This window comes from Bubalus kerabau, chromosome 15, assembly GCF_029407905.1.
Source record: "Bubalus kerabau isolate K-KA32 ecotype Philippines breed swamp buffalo chromosome 15, PCC_UOA_SB_1v2, whole genome shotgun sequence".
Lineage (NCBI taxonomy): Eukaryota > Metazoa > Chordata > Mammalia > Artiodactyla > Bovidae > Bubalus > Bubalus kerabau.
This window is the reverse complement of record NC_073638.1, coordinates 66,118,021-66,136,988: the sequence shown is the minus strand read 5'-3', so window position 1 is coordinate 66,136,988 and position 18,968 is coordinate 66,118,021. Positions and strand designations below refer to the sequence as shown.

Genomic DNA, 18,968 nt, shown 5'->3' with positions numbered 1-18,968 from the left:
AAACTGTAAAGCTTGATTTTTACCTGCTGCTATAGTTTTGCTGTCTGCTGGAGAACAACTATTGCAAATGTAAAGTGGAATCTGAATATGGAACTATCCCGGCTGCAATAGCACAACCTGGAAGGTCACACACTGCAGTGTGGGGAGCGTGAGCTTGGGCACTGCAAAGACCTAGGTTCAGATCCCAGCTGCGGCACTTCTGAGCTGTATGCCACTCAAGTAATCCCTGAGTTTGTTTCCCTAGTCTGCCTTGTGATGATGGTCATAAAGTAAAGTAGCATATACCAACCTCATAAAACTGAGAAGATTAAAGAAGATAAATAACCATAAATGTGATTCATTTTCCCTCTTATCTCTTCACTTTATAGATTAAGAGAATACTGAGGCACAGAAATGAGGTTTTTCACCAACAGCACAGTAATTTACAGATAAAATTGAAACGAGGCTTAAAATATTCTTGATTTAAGGATGCAAATGTGGGAAATGATATATTAAAGACCAGTAGCTCCACCGAGAAGGATGGTAATTTATTAAGTACCACCTTCCCTGGTGTCTCAAACGGTAAAGAATCCGCCTGCAATGCGGGAGACCTGGGTTGGATCCCTGGGTTGGGAAGATCCCCTGGAGAAGGAAATGGCAACTCACTGCAGTATTCTTGCCTGGAGAATCCCCATGGACAGAGGAGCCTGGCGGGCTGCAGTCCATGGGGTCACAGAGAGTCCAACACGACTGAGCGACTAAGCACACACACACACCTTACAGCTAAAATGCCAGTAGAAGTGTAGAACAAGTGTAATTCATGTGATTAAAAATTTAACATATTTATATAATACTTCATGCTTTATAAAGTGCTATGACTAATATAACTTAATCTGACCACAATAGCCTTGTCTTTTAAAGACCCATTTTTTTTTATTTATAGGAGTAATAATTTCATAAACTAAGAAATCTCAGAAAAAATAAATTACTCTAAGTGTGAATAAAGAAAAATCAGGAATAAGCAATGATTTTGCTAATAGTTTCTCAACTTTTAATAAAAGCCCAAGTTTCTCTTAACTGTATATACCACACACATGTTAAATTAGAGATTTAAAAAGTAGCTATTAACACTTTGCTAGGAAGGAAAAGGCTGCTTGGATTGGTTGCAAAAAATATAGGTAAGGAACTTCCCTGGTTGTCCAGTGGCTAAAACTCCAAGCTCCCAGTTCAGGGTTCAAACCCTGGCCAGGGAACTAGATCCCACCTGCCGCAATTGAGAGTTTGCGTGCTGCGACTACAGATACTGCCTGCTGCAGTGAAGATCGAGGATCCCACGGCTGCACCTAACACTGACACTGACAAATAAATTAAAAAAAAAAACAAACTGGTAAGTGATAAAATGTCAAAGTAAATGGTATGTGATCAAAGAAGTAAAAGACTGCTACTAATAGAAGCTAATGGTTTTTCAAAATACATCTTTATACCTTACATTTCAATTAAACAGTATCTTCAATATTACAAGTAGCCAAACCACACTTTCCTTAAAACCCAGCATTTCCCTTCTCTTGAAATCAATACAGATGCTAGAAAACAAATTTTAAAAATCCATCAAAGTATTTTAAATGATTTTAATAGAAGATTGTTGCATTTCCCATTTATAAAGCCAAAATGTCTCCTGATATATAGCATTTGCTGTACGTAACTTATCAGAATCTTAACCATTTGTACACTGGTGATGAGGGCCATGAAAGGTTCTGTTTTGGACTGGGAAACTGCATCATTGTTACTGCATTACCTGATAGCACACACCTACCCCACATATTCATAATGCTGTTATTGTTTAGTCACTAAGTCATGTCCAACTTTGTGACCCCATGGACTACAGCACATCAGGCTTCCCTGTCTCCTAGAGCTTGCTCAAACTCATGTCCATTGAGTCGGTGATGCCATCCAACTATCTCATCCTCTGTCAGCCCCTTCTCCTCTTGCCCTCAATTCTTCCTAGCATCAGGGTCTTTTCCAATGAGTTGGTTCTTGCATCAGGTAGCCAAAGTATTGGAGCTTTAGCATCAGCTCTTAAAATGAATATTCAGCGTTGATTTCCTTTAGGAAATATTCTTAACATCCCACTGCAAATGAACATGTTGAATATTCTTAAGTTTTCCGTTCGTTAAAGCCCCTGACCTGGCAGAGACCCTAATCAATGGATCTTATATATTGTGGCCAAATTAACTTGAAAGTGACTATACACTGTTACTTCCTTTTCCAAAAGTCAACAAGTCAACAAGTTTCCGCGTCACATTTAAAATAATGGTTAATTCTTACCTGCAACACACTTCATTCTTTTATTTCATCACTTCACTTGACCATGATGCAATGTGTAATGAGGATAAATTTTCCTTGAAAACTAAGAATTGTTATTTTTATTTTTCTCCCATACTCTCAGTACAATATATTAACTCACAGCACCACCTATCTTTGAATAAAGGTTAGGAAACTAGTTTTACTATTAGCATAATGCCCAAATATCTAGCCTTTACAATTTAGTGTGAAATTAAGTTCAAAATGCCAAAAGGAAAAAAAAAAAAAATCTGAAAGCATAAGTTCCATTTGATATGTACACTCAGACCAGTACATATCAATTTCTTAACAATGTTTCAAAAGAGTCTGGCCAGCAGCATACTAAAGATTTTAATCTGCCAGAAAATAGTCAGTGAGCAAACTGTGCCTGAAAATGTTAAGTACAAGCTGCAGTCAGGGAGACTGCATTTTGACTTATCAATTCTAATATTCACTGATATTTTCATGCCCAAGTGTTAACTGGAATATGTGTTGCCTTTCCTTTAGCAGTCTTCTCAACATTTTGGTCATTTCCCTTATTTAAATTAGAAAGGATAAAAAAAAATAGGTATAAAGTTTCATTTTCACATCCTGTCAGTACTATAAATAAATATAAATTTAAAATGTGGAAGATAGCCTGCTCATATAGCACATAGTTCATTCTCTGTAACCATCCCAATCAAGGACACCATGCTGCTGCTGCTGCTGCTAAGTCGCTTCAGTCGTGTTCAACTCTGTGTGACCCCATAGATGGCAGCCCACCAGGCTCCCCTGTCCCTGGGATTCTCCAGGCAAGAACACTGGAGTGGGTTGCCATTTCCTTCTCCAATGCATAAAAGTGAAAAGTGAAAGTGAAGTCGCTCAGTCGCGTCCGACTCCTTGTGACCCCATGGACTGCAGCCTACCAGGCTCCTCCGTCCATGGGATTTTCCAGGCAAGAACACTGGAGTGGGGTGCCATTGCCTTCTCTGCAAGGACACCATACCTCTTTCTCAAATCAGTGCTATTTCTCTGACCCTTCCATACACCTAGGCAGTATAGATATATTAGGGAAAACACTGTTAGTCAGAATGAACGAGCATCTGTATCAACAGCTGAGAACTCAAGCCATGAGAAGCCAAGTGATTATAGGAAAAGCTTGGCTGTGATGTCCATGAAGAATTAAAATGTCTTGAATTAATGGAGCATCTCTCCTGTGGAAGGCAGGACAGCTCTGAAAGGCAGGCGGGGCCAAGTATCATCACCCACTTCACCTACCAGGAAACAGATGTGACTACAGATCAGTGTAGTGACTACTGATCAGACGTGCCTACAGAAGAGTGTTAGTCCATTGCAAAGCAAAACTCCAGGCCAAGGGTGACTTATGGCTGCTTTGTGCTCTATTCCTCAGATATAAAAATTAGAAGAAAAAAATTTTTTTTCAGTTAAAATAAACTGAAAATAATGTGACTTATGAAAGTTATTTTGAAAATGGCATTTGGTTACAATTTTTAGTATAACTGTTAACATGACAAAAGTTTTGAAGACTATTTTTAAAGAATGGCTGAGTAACTGGATTAAGCATCTTAGCAATTGATACACCGGGGCTCTAATTATTTTAGAAAGCTCTTTTGTTATAGCATAAGTAGTTCATCACGTCATAGCATACAACTTATACCACAAGTAACTGGTAGTCACTGGTAAATTAAATCCATCCAATTCCAGTTATAGTTAGTCTGTCAACTGTAGCAGAGTTGTTAAAAGAAGTTCTTCTAACCTTTACAAGTAGTATACTGTCAAACTTTCATATTACCAATGGAATAAAAAGGATAGTTCTCACCTGCTTGACAGGTCTTCTCTTCTACTCCTTCTGAAGTTTTACATTCTATATCCATTATTTTCCTAATGTCATATTACAGGTGACCCCGGAACAACATGAGTTTGAACTGTGCACGTCCACTTAACACATGGAATTTTTTCATTAAGTACCTACTATAACCCAATCCCCATTTGGTTGAATTCCCGGATGCAGAATCAGGGATATGAGGATCAACTGTAAACTTAAACACAGATTTTCAACTACATGGGCCACCATTACCTACCTTGAGTTGTTCAAGGGTTAACTGTAATCTTAAATTCCTTCTCTCCTTCTGTAGGATCTCATTGAAGCTGTTCCAGGGAAATTACTAATCTATTTCAAGGTACTAAACTTCTGTGCCCTAATGTTTAAAATACAATAGAAATTTTTATATTTTCTTATAGTTTATTGCACAATATAAACTTGATTAAAATGTATTAACAATACATTGTGTTCAAATCAACACTAAATTAAGATGTTTGGCAGGAAATTGCATGATTTATTTTAATATATTCCAACTCAGTATGAAGGTAAGCGAGCAGTTTATTTCTGAAGTTTTAGATATTTTAACTATAATTCATTATCAAAACAAATATTTTGGTCTCTTTTTTCTTCTTTAATTTTTTAAAAAATTCTTCTTCTTTAAGTTCACAGTGTCATGGAAGTGTAAAATAAGACTGATAAAAACCACTTTAAAACATATGGCTTTATATACATAAAAAATTCAATAATGTTGCCACAACCCCTAATGCAGTGTGATTCTTATTTATTTACTAGTATCCAGAATAAACTTCTGTACATATTAAACTCTTCAAGTATATCTAGAGCAGTGCTTGTAAAAGTGAGGTCCCACTGCTACAATAACGGGTATCTCTTTGAAGACCACTTCTAATTCCAACACAATTAAGGTAGAGTTCTAAAATTTTTTGATTTTACAGTTTATCATACATCCTCGAATATCCTAAAATACTCCACTGAGTCAAACATCTAATTTAATTTACATCTAGTTTAACATCCTTTAGTACAGCACCAGTGGTTAAACTAAAAATGCATCTGACTAACCAAACGTTTTCATTCTTCTATTAGCTACAGTTTATTATCTACTTCTACAACATCAAACCCAAATGAAAAGGAAGACAACTCAGGTCAAACTCTTTCACCTTAAATAAATACACATTTCACCCACTTCATACTTAAATACCTAATTGTTCTCCTATAGTGTATGTTTCTCAGTAACAGCAATACAATTAACTAATCAAAGACCAACTTCTTATCTTTGAGGATCAGGCAAGTCGGAGAGGATTCTCCAGGTTTGCTTTAAAACTTTCCAGAAACCTGGTGGCCAGTTCATGGTCTACCACCCGGCTGTCACTGGACATGGTGACCGTTATGAGCTGACGCTGCTGCAGCTGGGCATTCCCCTCTTCATCCTGAGTGAGCTTCAGCACAGGTCGGAATCTCCCTACCGCCAAAATGCAGGCCTGAGGAGGGTTGATCACGGCAGTAAATTCATCGATGCCAAACATCCCCAAGTTGGAAATACTAGGGGAAAACAAAAAGCTCTGTAGGTGGTATGTCTTTAACCAAAGAACCCTTTCCCTGAGTCATACATTTTTACTTTACTGAAAAACTGTGCCTAGTTACTCAAAGACCAAAGACAAAGAATACCATTTACTATAGAATCAAAAAGAAACCAAGTAACAACACACAAATACTGTATCTAATATAAACATATATTCAGCATTGAACTGTAAACCCCAGGCAGAGAAATATGGCAAGAAAAAGAAACAGAAAAAAAAAAAAGAACTAGAAGAGTATAAGGGTTAGAAAAAAGAAATAAAACTTTGTTTGAACATGAACTGACTGTGTACAAAGAAAATTTAAGCATCTACAGATAAACAAGTAACATAAGTGAATTTAGCTAAACCATTAGATAAGTCAATGTAAAAATGTGTATCTATATACAAGTTGCTTTCATTAGAAAAAATTAAAATAATACCATTTATAATAGTATAAAAAAATCTAAATCTAATAAAACTTATTATCTGATCCCTAAACAAAAAATTACAAAATACAGCTGAAAGAAATCAAAGAACTAAGTAAACACTGGTTTATACCATGTTCATTCACTAGAAGACTCAATGCTATAAGGATGTCAATTCTCCTTAACCTTAAATCAATCAAACAATTCAATGTAATCCCAACAAAAATCCCAGCAAGATCACTGCATGTGTGTATGAAAAAGACAAGCTGATTTAAAATTTTATTTGGAAATACAAAGCCAGGAAAGACAAGCTTGATGGTGAACAAAACTGGAAGACTTTCACTGTCACAGATCGAAAATTACGGTTAGCTTGTATTAAGCAAGCAAAGGACAAACAGACCAACTGAAAAGGAGAGAGAAATCAGAAAAGAACCAAACATGGTTACCTTCTCAATGCTACAGAGTAGTAATGGTTTCAATAACTGACATTTTGTCAATTAATTATCCACAAGGGCAAAAAAAGAGAACTTTGACCTTTACCTCCATATCACAGACAAAATCTGATTTCAGATAGATAGTAATCTAAATGCGAGAAATTATAAAGCTCACATAGAAGAATAAAACTTCATGACTCTGGGATAGACAATAATTCCTAGCAGGGGAAAAAAAAAAAAAAAGAGTACTAACAACAAAGAAAAATACTGATAAACAGGATTTTATTAACTCAGAACTTGTGTTCATTAAAAAACTCCATCAGGAAAGTTTCAAAGGCAAGGTACAAAGTAGGAAAAGTATTTGAAATAATATATATCCTAAAAAGTCTGTGTATCGGGAAAAAGAAACTCCTATAAAACATTTTAAAAAACAGACACAAACTTTAGCAGGCGTTTTACCTGATAAGTAACCAGATACCCAAATGGCTGACAGATAAATGAAGACAGTATTCAACATCATTAATTTTCATTTCCCTTGGGCTTCCCAGGTGGTATCAGTGGTAAAGAACTTGCCTGCCAAAGCAGGAGATGTATGAGACACAGGTTTGATCCCTGGGTCGAGAAGATTCCCTGGAGGAGGGCATGGCAACCCACTCCAGTATTCTTGCCTGGAGAATGCCTTGGACAGAGGAGCCTGGTGAGCTACAACCCCAAGACTCACTAAAACCTAATAATACCAAGAGTTAACAAGACTATGAAGCAACAGAAATTCTCATACACTGTTGATGGAAGCAAAAAATGGTAGAACCATTTTGAAAAGCTATCTGGCAGAATCTATTAAAGATATAAACCCAGCAATTCTACTTTCAGGTTTATACAAAAAAAATACATACATATAGTCACCATAAGGCACTGACAAGAATGTTCATGGCATCAGCATTTGTAAGAGCACTAATTGTAAACAACACAAATGCCCACCAATAGTGAAATGGACACTAGCATATTTATACAGAATACTACAAAATGCTACAGTGCAATAATAAATGACTTTCACACAACATAGTTCATCTCACAGACATTAATGCTGAATGACAGAAGTCAGACACTGAAGAATATGTATTTATATAAAGATCAGAGTTGGCAAAACAAAAACGTTGGTAATAACTTTCAGAATTGTGGTTACCCTCTAGGGGGTCAGAATTAGGAGGGATAAAGGGAGGCTTATGACATGGAGGTAATGTTCATAATCTTGCTTTGGTCGGTTATACAGATTTCTTCACTTTGTAAAACATTCCAGCTACATTCAGTATACTTTACTGTATGTAAGTTACACTTAAACAAGAATAGAGCTGATGATAACTCAAGAGTCAGTGTTAATATTTTACCCCAAGGGACCTAACCCCAAGGAACCTTAAAATAAATCACAAGTAGAAAAAAAATAGTTGAGATTTATAAACCTACTTACTATATGTCAGAACCCGAATGTCATTCTATGAACATCTGAATGGGCTAACCAGCTAACCCTAATGGCTTTCTACTAGCTTTGATACGAAAGCCTAACTAGTCTGAAGAACATTTGCACACATTCTCTTGCCTAAAGTAAGATATTTAGCTTAAATTTTAAAAAAAGTTTCAGAAAATAAAACAGGTTGACAAGTACATTATAAATCTTATGTCTGTTTCATGCTACCAATAATTAAGAGTTTAAATTTTACCTAAAAGATCCTCCTTGATATTCTTCAGGTAACAATTTTCCATCTCTGGCTTTCTTTGATAGAGCCTGAGAAAAATATAAACAGAGCGTGATAACCAACATTACATTATATAGCTGATTTTGTCACTTTAAATATTTTTATAGGGTACACTCTCATCTTTGATAGGCCTTGACTTTATAAGAGAGTATACATACATATGCATGTACATATACATTTTAAAATTATATATATAATTTTCTCTAACACACTTAAAAATGAGTAAGTTAGAACACAGTTAATCCAAGAAGCTATAAATCTGTGAATCAAAACTCTAGAAAAACCATTTCCCTTTAAAAACTGTTCAAATATTGGAATTATCTTATATACTATGCAGAATGTTTCAGTGTTCTTTATATATACAATGCAATTTTCTGCTTTGCCTATAAACTTTTTTTCTTGCAAGACAAAGTATGAGAAGAGCCCTTTTTGTTAATCGAGTACCTTTTAAATAAATTATTCAATGGCAACAATCTCACAACCAGCACATCAATTTTCATCTTTCAGCATTTGCTTCTCTTACCCATAACAGACTAATTTCAAATAGTTGTTAAAAAAAACAAAATTTTATATTTACTTCACAATATTATAAGCAGCTTCAGTGTAGTCACTCTTTATAACTGATTTTTTTAATGTCTGTTTAACATTCTAAAGATTGCATCTGCCACAATTCAGTCATTTTCCTAGTGGTGTACTTTGGTTAATTTGTTTCTTTTGAATTATTTCACATGATTTCTCAGAAGTGGAATTACAAAGCCCTAGAAAATGGACTTTTTGTTGTTGTTTTTGGTCCTATAGCTAAAGCATTTCCTGAATGAGCTAGTCTACGCTGCTACAAGGGATGTAAAAATGTAGTCATTTCATATCACCCTAAAGCTGACGTCTAAAAACTTACAGAGGGAAAGACAGATAATAGTCTGAAAGCAAAAAGCAGTTGAATTTTTCTCTACTTGTACTTGCAATTAACCATACTTCTCTTAATTTTTATTTTTCAATGCTTCAAAAGCAAGGGAACAGAGATTGAATCATTACATATGAATAATAAAGAATTATTTTAGAGAGTAGGGATAAATGAAGCTATTGTCATTGGGTAGATGATACAAATCTAAGACTTATTCAATATGATGTGTTATATAGATAATAAAGATACATTTACAATTACCACTGGTAGCTATTTAATTTTAAATCATAGATGATTCAATTTTTGAAAAATAAAACATTCTTTAAAAATCTAAAAATGATCTCAACACATCATTGTGATTTACTGCCAAATGCATCAATTACAGATTTATATTATTAGTATACAGTTACTTAAAAAACTATATAGATCCGGAATGAAAAATTAAGAGATGAATTTAGACTTGTACTTGGAATATCACAAATAGAACAATCAACAAATGCATTTTTTTCCTGCCTTAAGCAATATAACTTCACATGATCTGAACAACAAGCACATATCATATGAACTTTAAAAGCTTTTCTCTAAAGGCAGATGATCACAACACATCCTGCTAAGTTACCAGGCTAAAAGAAATAAAAAACATTTATTATTAAAAAAAAAAACCAACAGACTGCAAGCATACATAATATACTTTTTAAAAATCTCTATAAATCCAAAACATATCAGTAGGATATTCACGTCAATGAACTCAAGAGAGCATAGAGTAAGGATAGATTTTGATGAGTATCACTGCTTCTAAAAGTAACTAATCCTCATTGGTATTTCCTGGTAATGTGAACTTAAAAATCAAAGCACGTGTTCCTTGAACCATCCAGTTGACAGGACGTAATACAAGCTAACTAGCAACTATTTCTAAAATTACCTCGTGCGCGCATGCTAATTTGCTTCAGTCATGTCCGATTCTTTGTGACCCTATGGATCGTAGACCACCAGGCTCCTCTGTCCATGCGGATTCTCCTGGCAAGCATACTGGAATGGGTTGCCATGCCCTCCTTCAGGGGATCTTCCCAACTCAGGGATTGAGCCCGTGTCTCCTGCATTGCAGGTGGATTCTTTACTGCTAAGCCACCAGGGAAGCCCAAAATATATCACATGCCTTACTAATTCATTCAAAAAATTTACTGGCTATTAATGAGGTAAACTTTGCTTCAGTCTCTTAAAACCTACTGTAATTAATGAAGAATAGCATGGAATTTAAAGCTTGTTACTGTATTACTTTATTTAGGAAATATAAACCTGAACTTTGCTGAGGCACGCCTTTAGTCCCACACACTGACAACCTTGTGATTCTTAAGCGTCAAGAAGTACTCAGAGCAGGCGTTCTTAACTTGGAGTCCATAGATAGATACTCACAGTCTAACAAATTCCTTGAAAAACTACTTCCAACAGAATAGTTTTTATTGAAACCTTTCTTTTAAATAAATTCAACTATTTGAATATAGTTTAATTAAATAAATTCAACTAGTTGAATATATAAATTCAACTATTCAACTGAGCAACTATTATCTTCTAAGCACCATCCAGAATTAGATATATGGCAATGAACAAGACAGTCAACATCAGAGTGTCAGAAACATAGAGGGGTCGACAAATAAATAAACAAGGTAAATTCAAAGACTTATAAACCATACGAAGACAATAAACAGGGTAATTGTTTATTCAGGAACTACTTTAGCTATGGAAGCCACAGAAGGCCTAAGAAAGTGGCATTTGAACTGAGAAATGCCTGGGTTTAAACAAATAACTTCTAGTGCTTTCTAGATGCAACACTGTGGCAAATTTCTTAAAAGTGCTAAATCTCAGTTTCTTCAATTTGAAGTTAAGGTTCCAACTATGATATAAAGCTATTAAGATTGAGTGAAGCGCTTAGCCTACTGCCTGGTACATTATAAGATAAGATAAGGAAGCGAAAGTCGCTCAGTTGTGTCCAACTCTTAGAGACCCCACAGACTATACAGTCCATGGAATTCTCCAGGCCAGAATACTGGAGTGGGTAGCCTATCCCTTCTCCAGGGGATATTCCCAACCCAGGTATCAAACCAGGGTCTCCTGCACTGCAGGCGGATTCTTTACCAACGGAGCTATGAGGGAAGCCCTGCTGCTGCTGCTGCTATGTCGCTTCAGTCGTGTCCGACTCTGTACGACCCCATAGACGGCAGCCCTGCTGCTGCTGCTGCTATGTCGCTTCAGTCCTGTCCGACTCTGTGCGACCCCATAGACGGCAGCCCTAGTGGAATGTTAATCACCAATCTTGAAGCGGGAGAGAGGCAGGCAGAATGGGAAGCTCAGACAAGTAGCCAGAGCGAACAGACCCAGGAGCTGCTGGGAGTTACAGGAAATGCTCAAGGACCACCAGAGGCCCTGGGACATTACCAAGGGCTGGGAGGGCCCTTCCCACTGCTGGCAGGCGGGTGACACTGCTTCCTCACCACCTCAACTTAGGTTCTTTTAGGATAAGGAACAGCGAATGCTGACATAGCTGCCTTAAGAATCATTTTATAGGACTAAAATGGATAAACTGGTTAGAATCAAAGAAATCTCCCTGTAACAGTTAATTTTTAACTCTATAGTTAAAGGAAATTCTAGCGCTACTGTTTAATCTAATCTCATATGAATGTCATAAAAACACTAAAATTACATGCATTTTTCACTGCTGCTGAAAACTGTTCATGAAAAAAAGGTGTGCAGCATCTGAGTAATCCAACCTTTATTACTTTAACTTTTGAATACCACCCTTCAATTTTAAAAAAGCTCCTTTTTTATATATAAAAACACTCTGCAAACCTTTCCAAAGAGGAGGGAAGAAAGATCTACGTACGCAAATTCCACTAAGGTCACTTTAATTATATTTAACTTTAAGATCCAAGACTACGCATTTTAAATTAAATTACCTTCCATTCACTGGAGCTTCACTGGTAGCTCAACTGGTCAAGAATCCACCTGCAATGCAGGAGACCCTCGTTCAAGTCCTGGGTTGGGACGATCTTCTAGAGACGGGATAGGCTACCCACTCCAGTATTCTTGGGCTTCCCTGGTGGCTCAGCTGGTAAAGAATCTGTCTGCAGTGCAGGAGACCTGGGTTCCATCCCTGGGTTGGGAAGATCCCCTGGATAAGGGAAAGGCTACCCACTCTGGCCTGTATTCTGGCCTGGAGAATTCCATGGACTGTATAGTCCATGGGGTTGCAAAGAGTTGGACATGACTGAGCAACTTACACTTTCCATTCATTTATTTATCTGGGGTAAGTAGGTCTACATATTTATACAGCTCCATAAAGAAGTCTTATATTCTACTTTTTAATCCCCCTTATAACTTGTTTTACACACACACAGAGACACACACACACACATATATATATATGTATCTCAGGTCATTGATAAATGGAAAAAAAATCACTTATCTAAATGAATCTGAAATTTTCAAAGGTAACACTTCAAAACCTGGGATACTTCTGCCAAAAATTACCCTTGGATATTAATCGAGGCTGTCAAAGCTGACCTATTGTGTATGTTCCTTGCCTATCAATGCAGTAATTTTGGTGAGAGCTGATTCTTCCATATTAGAGCCCAGGGTAAAAAACAAAAATTTTGCTTCTGGAATACTAAGGACTTTCAGTGGTCTCAACCCTAGAGAAGAAATGAATAAACTTTTAACAATAAAGTCCTGTGAAAAGTGAGCACTTTAATAAAAATATAGTTTCAGCTTTAACTTTAAAATCTGTCTAAAATATTATATTTAGGGTCAAATTATGGACTTTGGGAAATAAAGCAGTCATCTGTAGCTTGAATGCAGCTAGCCCTAAATATGCATGTTATTTCTGAAAGTTTGAATGCAAAATAATCTTAGAATGGGTTGTACCTGGATCAAAACGTAAAACTATGTATATATAATTGATAATCATTTCAAAATACCAAAAATCTCTCTCTTTCTCTCTCTCTCTCTCTCTCTCACACACACACACACACACACACACACACACACCTATCTCACAGTGTGACTGGATCATGTCAAGTCTCCACACACACATCTATCTCACAGTGTGACCAGATCATGTCAAGTCTTTCCCAGAAAGTAAATTTCAACATTTTGCAAGTATAGTATTGCTTAAGACCTACCTTTACAGAGTCAGCAATCTCCTGCAGACCCTTAGCAGCAGCATCTTTTATGACTGGTGTAATTAGACCTCTATCTGTTGCCACAGCCACTGAAATGTCAATAGAGGGCAGTTGCTTTGCACCCTCTCCGTCCCAGCTTGCATTAACATTAGGCATTTGCTAGAAAGCACAAGTAGGAAAAAACATGTTATTAGAGAAGGAGCTTTAGACTAAGGTTATTAGAGAAAAATAATTAATGTCATGCATTTTTGAAAGTGAATATAGCTAGAATAAAGGAAAGAAAAATTTGATTTGAAAAAAGTGGTTTGTACCTCTATATTAAATAACTTTTATGTTTGGGAAGAATAAACACACTATCTTTTTTGAAGCAAGCTTAAGGAAATTCTGATGATACATACATGTTTTGATCTCTTTATATCATGGTTAAGAAAAAGGCTTTTTTCCTTAAATCTAATTGCTAGGGAATATTTAATGTTTGTGAGCCTTCTTGCCTCATATGATGATTGACATGACTTTGAGGAGAAGAGAAGAGAAGAGGGTAGAGGGGTATTGACATTCAACCACATTATTCCTGTGGCATAAGGGAACCTGACTTCTTAGTGTAGCCCCTGGGAGATATTAGCAGACCCTTAATAAATGACTTCCCTATTTAAGAGAGATTTCCTAGGCTTCATTAACATATGCTATATACTATATATGGGGCTTCGCTGGTGGCTCAGTGGTAAAGAATCTGCTTGCTAATGCAGGAGACATGGGTTTGATCCCTGGGTTGGGAAGATCCCCTGGAGAAGGAAATGGTAATGTGGCAACCCACTCCAGAATTCTTGCCTGGGAAATCCCATGGACAGAGGAGTCTGGCAGGCTACAGTCCATTGGGTCGCAAAGAGCCAGACATGACTTAGCAACTAAAACAGCAACATATACTACATATGAGCATGTACATATTTAATATACATACAACTACACTGAGGATGAAAAAAATGGAAGAAATTACCAAATGCCTGGAAACAGTGTGTATTGATAATGTTGTCAACTATCACAAGAGAAAATGATGCTGAAAAATGGAAATCAACAACTAATTTCTTTTCAAAAAATTCATTGCTTTCTGCCAAGTTAGATCCAGGCCTCCTAGCATGTCATTTAAGCACAGCAATCCACAATTTGATTCCACCCAATCTCTCTAATTTTACTCCTGACCACTCTCTTAAGATGAATTTTCACTTGGGTTTCTCACAGTTATGCTACACTGATTTCCATTTCATCACTGTTCAACTACTCATTTCACTTCTCCATCTTTCAAGGCTCAACTCTTTTATTCAATGATGCCACTATGTCCAAATAATAAAGCCCCAACCTCCAGAGGATTTTAAATTCTTCATAGAGAATAATGAAATGAAAGAAGAAAATAAATCAAAACAAATCCTCACAAATGAAGAATGTCTGGCCCAAAAAATTAGAGACTACTTTAGAAGCCAAAATTATCTGGGCTTTACTACTTACTTTAAGTGTAACAGCTGCTGCCTTGATGATAAAATCGTTTACTGATACTTTAATGTCATCTGAAAGAAAAATAAGCATATGATGGTTAATATTCAAAATAAAATTTTAAAATGAACAATTATGATTTCAAACTTAAACTATGAACTGTACTGACAAACAATGGTAAAAAAAATATACAGGTCTTTGTTTGCTTAGTCATAAGATTTCCTTGAGTAGAAAAATTTGCGTTATATGAGGTCTTGGATAAATAATATTAACCGTGAATGTAAATGTTTACTCCTAGTCCTGATTACAATTTTTTTAAATTGCTCAGATATCATACACAAGTACTTGAAAGATACATGACAACCATAATCAGAAAAAAAAAAGAATCAAGTCCTGTGTCTCTAAAAAGACAAATGGTCTGTCCACAGCATGTATAGTCAGGAAGTTTACAAGACGATTCATTTTCTTCCAAATCCTTTTCAAGTCCATATCCTGTGTACTCTTTATAATACACTGATTATATTAGAACAATCACCTTAAAAAAACAAGCATATATATACATACACATATACACACACACAAACACACGTGGGTGGGGGGGCAGGATTTTCAGAAATTTCTTTTTACTAACAAGGCATGCAATGAAAAAATTTTAAATTACTACATTAAATATGAGCTGGTTTTTAACTTAACCAAACAGGATATAGTAAATGCCAAAGATGAAGCAATGTTGGCATGGATCCTAATGCAATGAATGATATGAGGTCTCTCACTAGTTTTATGGAGAATTCAATTAAATCAATGTTCTTCCAGTATTCATAATGATTTTAAGATAAAGCTGGGGTCCCCTCCCTTCCCAAAGGGCTGATCATAACAAAAGCATTGGGTTTATACCTCTGCTTTACCAGTGCATATGAAAGTGTTGGAAAATGGAAACTATATTTGATTCTTTATTGCATGGGCTTCTAGAAAAAAGACTTTAAGATCAATATCTAGTCATGGTATGTGGAGGATACACAAATTCAGTTACTATAGTCTCATGGAATTTTACAGGAACAACAGTTCATTCCAAAGGCATGCTAAGATTGCAGAAAGGGATTAAATGCATTACCATAAACCGAAATACTGCCAAACGGTCACAGTAACTGTCAGCTGCTTTTCTAATACACAGCTCTTATAATTCAGATTTCCAGAAAAACAGACATCTTTGTTTAAAACTCCTTTAGGAGCAGAAAAATAAATGGATTTCCAGTGCTGAGAGACTTTTATCAACTCACTGTGCTTATCTCTCATGTATCTATCTCAGCATCCTTCTCACTTTACCTACTATTCATAGGTGTCCCCAGAGAAGGCAGTGGCACCTCACTCCAGTACTTTTGCCTGGAAAATCCTATGGATGGAGGAGCCTGGTAGGCTGCAGTCCATGGGGTCGCGAAGAGTCAGACATGACAGAGCAACTTCACTTTCACTTTTCACTTTCATGCATTGGAGAAGGAAATGGCAACCCACTCCAGTATTCTTGCCTGGAGAATCCCAGGGACAGGGGAGCCTAGTGGGCTGCTGTCTATGGGGTCGCAGAGTCGGACACAACTGAAGCGACTTAGCAGCAGCAGCAGCAGCATAGGTGTCCTGAGTGAAGACTTCCCAAATCACCTACCAGCTGATGATTTCCAAATCGAGGGCCCTAGTGGGCAGTCCTCACCTGATTTCCCACCCTCATCATACTCCTATATTTGACTACTTTCTTCATCTTGAAACACATTCTCTTTCTGCTATCTGTGTTACAGACTCTCCTCGTTTTATTCCACAATCTGCTCACTCTTTCAGTCAGATACCATTTATATGACAATGATTCCTTCAAATTCTATCGTAAATTCTTCTGTATCTGGAGTTTCAGTCTCAAACACACACTTTCTCACATGACATTTTCACTTATATTTCTGATAGGCATCCCAAATCTATGTGGAAAGAAGATGTTTTCCCCAAATTCCTTTCAAACATATAGAAAGGATACCATTGCTAACATTTTATTAAGAACAGAGTAGGACCTAACTGTGGAAAATTCTTAGAGAGATGGCAATATCACACCACCTGACCTGCCTCTTGAGAAATCTGTACGCAGGTCAAGAAACAACAGTTAGAACTGGACATGGAACAACAGACTGGTTCCAAATTGGGAAAGGAGTATGTCAATGCTGTATACTGTCACCCAGCTTATTTAACTTGTTTGCTGAGTACATCATGTGAAATGCCAGATGTTTGAAACAAAATGGAATCAAGATTGCCAGGAGAAATATCAATAACCTCAGATATGCAGATGACACCACCCTTAGGGCAGAAAGTGAAGAACTAAAGAGCCTCTTGATGAAAGTGCAAGAAGAGAGTGAAAAAGTTGGCTTAAAACTCAACATTCAGAAAACGAAGATCATGGAATCTGGTCCCATCACTTCATGGCAAATAGATAAGGCAAAAATGGAAACAGCGAGAGACTTCATTTTGGGGGGGCTCCAAAATCACTGCAGATGGTGACTGCAGCCATGAAATTAAGACACTTGCTTCTTGGAAGAAAAGCTATGACCAACCTAAACAGCATATTAAAAAGCAGAGCCATTACTTTGCCAATAAACATCCGTCTAGTCAAAGCTATGGTTTTTCCAGTAATCATGTATGGATGTGAGAGTTGGACTATAAAGAAAGCTGAGCACCAAAGAAATGACGCTTTTGAACTGCAGTGTTGGAGAAGACTCTTGAGAGTCCCTTGGACTGCGAGGAGATCGAACCAGTCCATTCTAAAAGAAATCAGTCCTGAATATTCATTGGAAGGACTGATGCTGAAGCTGAAACTCCAATACTTTGGCCACCTGATGTGAAGAACTGACGCATTGGAAAAGACCCTGATGCTGGGAAAGACTGAAGGCAGGAGAAGGGGAAGACAGAGGATGAGATGGTTGGATGGCATCACCGACTCAATGAACATGAGTTTGCGTAAACTCCGGGAGGTGGTGATGGACAGGGAAGCCTGATGTGCTGTGGTTCATGGGGTCACAAAGAGTCGGATCCTACTGAGCAACTGAACTGAACTGAACTGAGTAGGACATACACTGTGCTGCTAAGTCACTTCAGTCGTGTCCGACTCTGTGCGACCCCATAGACGGCAGCCCACTAGGCTCCTCTGTCCCTGGGATTCTCCAGGCAAGAACACTGGAGTGGATTGCCATTTCCTTCTCCAATGCATGAAAGTGAAAAGTGAAAGTGAAGACGCTCAGTCGTGTCCGACTCTTAGCGACCCCATGGACTGGAGCCTACCAGGCTCCTCCGTCCATGGGATTTTCCAGGCAAGAGTACTGGAGTGGGGTGCCATTGCTTTCTCTGAGGACATACACTGTGAGGGAATATCAAATACTCTCATTTGCATACTGTTACAAAACAAAGTGTGAAACTTGCTTACAGAATGTTATAGATTATAACCTCATATAAGAAAGAGGAGTGGAGATGCATGGATAATGTGGGCTCTTTGAAGACTCAACAGAAAATCCCTAATTAAAAGGACAAGCCAAATCTGGGCAATGCAGATGCTATATGAATCCATACCTCCACTGAAACAGTACTGCTTCCTGTCTCATGAGAGGAAGGAACTAGGAAAATTATTTCCAGAATAACCTCTACGTCATACAAAACTAAGCAAGTTTGATTTGAGACCAAGGGGAGCTTCCAGGGTTAACTTTCTGACTATTGATCACTCTGTCTAAAATACCTTTCCATTTGGTTCCTTGGACTGTTAGAATCTGTCAGGTTTGAAAGTCTATACCTAAACTTATTTACCAGGCCTGCTTTCCTTTAGGATGTAGAAAGCCATAAGAGAAAGCTGTGCCTATCTGAATAGGGTGAGAGGAAAAGCAAGATAAACTATAAAATCGCAACTTTCTTGAGCCCATTAGTGAACTGAGGTTATATCTAAGCTTTAGAATTATGTCTAATATTTATAATTAGAGCTCAAAGGAGAAAAAAATACAAAGCAGAAGATATAGTTATAAATAAGTGTATCTAGAAGTTTTCAAAATTAATTAAAGACACAAATCACA

General features: G+C 37.0%; 1 protein-coding gene across 2 annotated transcripts in view; it reads right to left on the bottom strand.

Annotated features, from left to right (window-relative positions):
- Positions 1 to 4,541: 4,541 nt before the first annotated feature.
- PDHX (pyruvate dehydrogenase complex component X) overlaps positions 4,542 to 18,968 on the bottom strand; it is a 72,887-nt gene continuing 58,460 nt past the window's right edge. The window contains exons 8-11 of one of the 2 annotated variants that reach the window (XM_055549303.1): positions 14,902 to 14,960; positions 13,402 to 13,560; positions 8,290 to 8,354; positions 4,542 to 5,698 (exon numbers count right to left, since the gene is read on the bottom strand). In XM_055549303.1, coding sequence (XP_055405278.1) covers positions 5,440 to 5,698; positions 8,290 to 8,354; positions 13,402 to 13,560; positions 14,902 to 14,960 — 542 coding nt within the window. In that variant the 3' untranslated portion in view covers positions 4,542 to 5,439. Of the gene's footprint in view, positions 5,699 to 8,289; positions 8,355 to 10,148; positions 10,321 to 13,401; positions 13,561 to 14,901; positions 14,961 to 18,968 lie in introns of those variants that run through there. The other variant, XM_055549304.1, reaches the window with a different exon arrangement.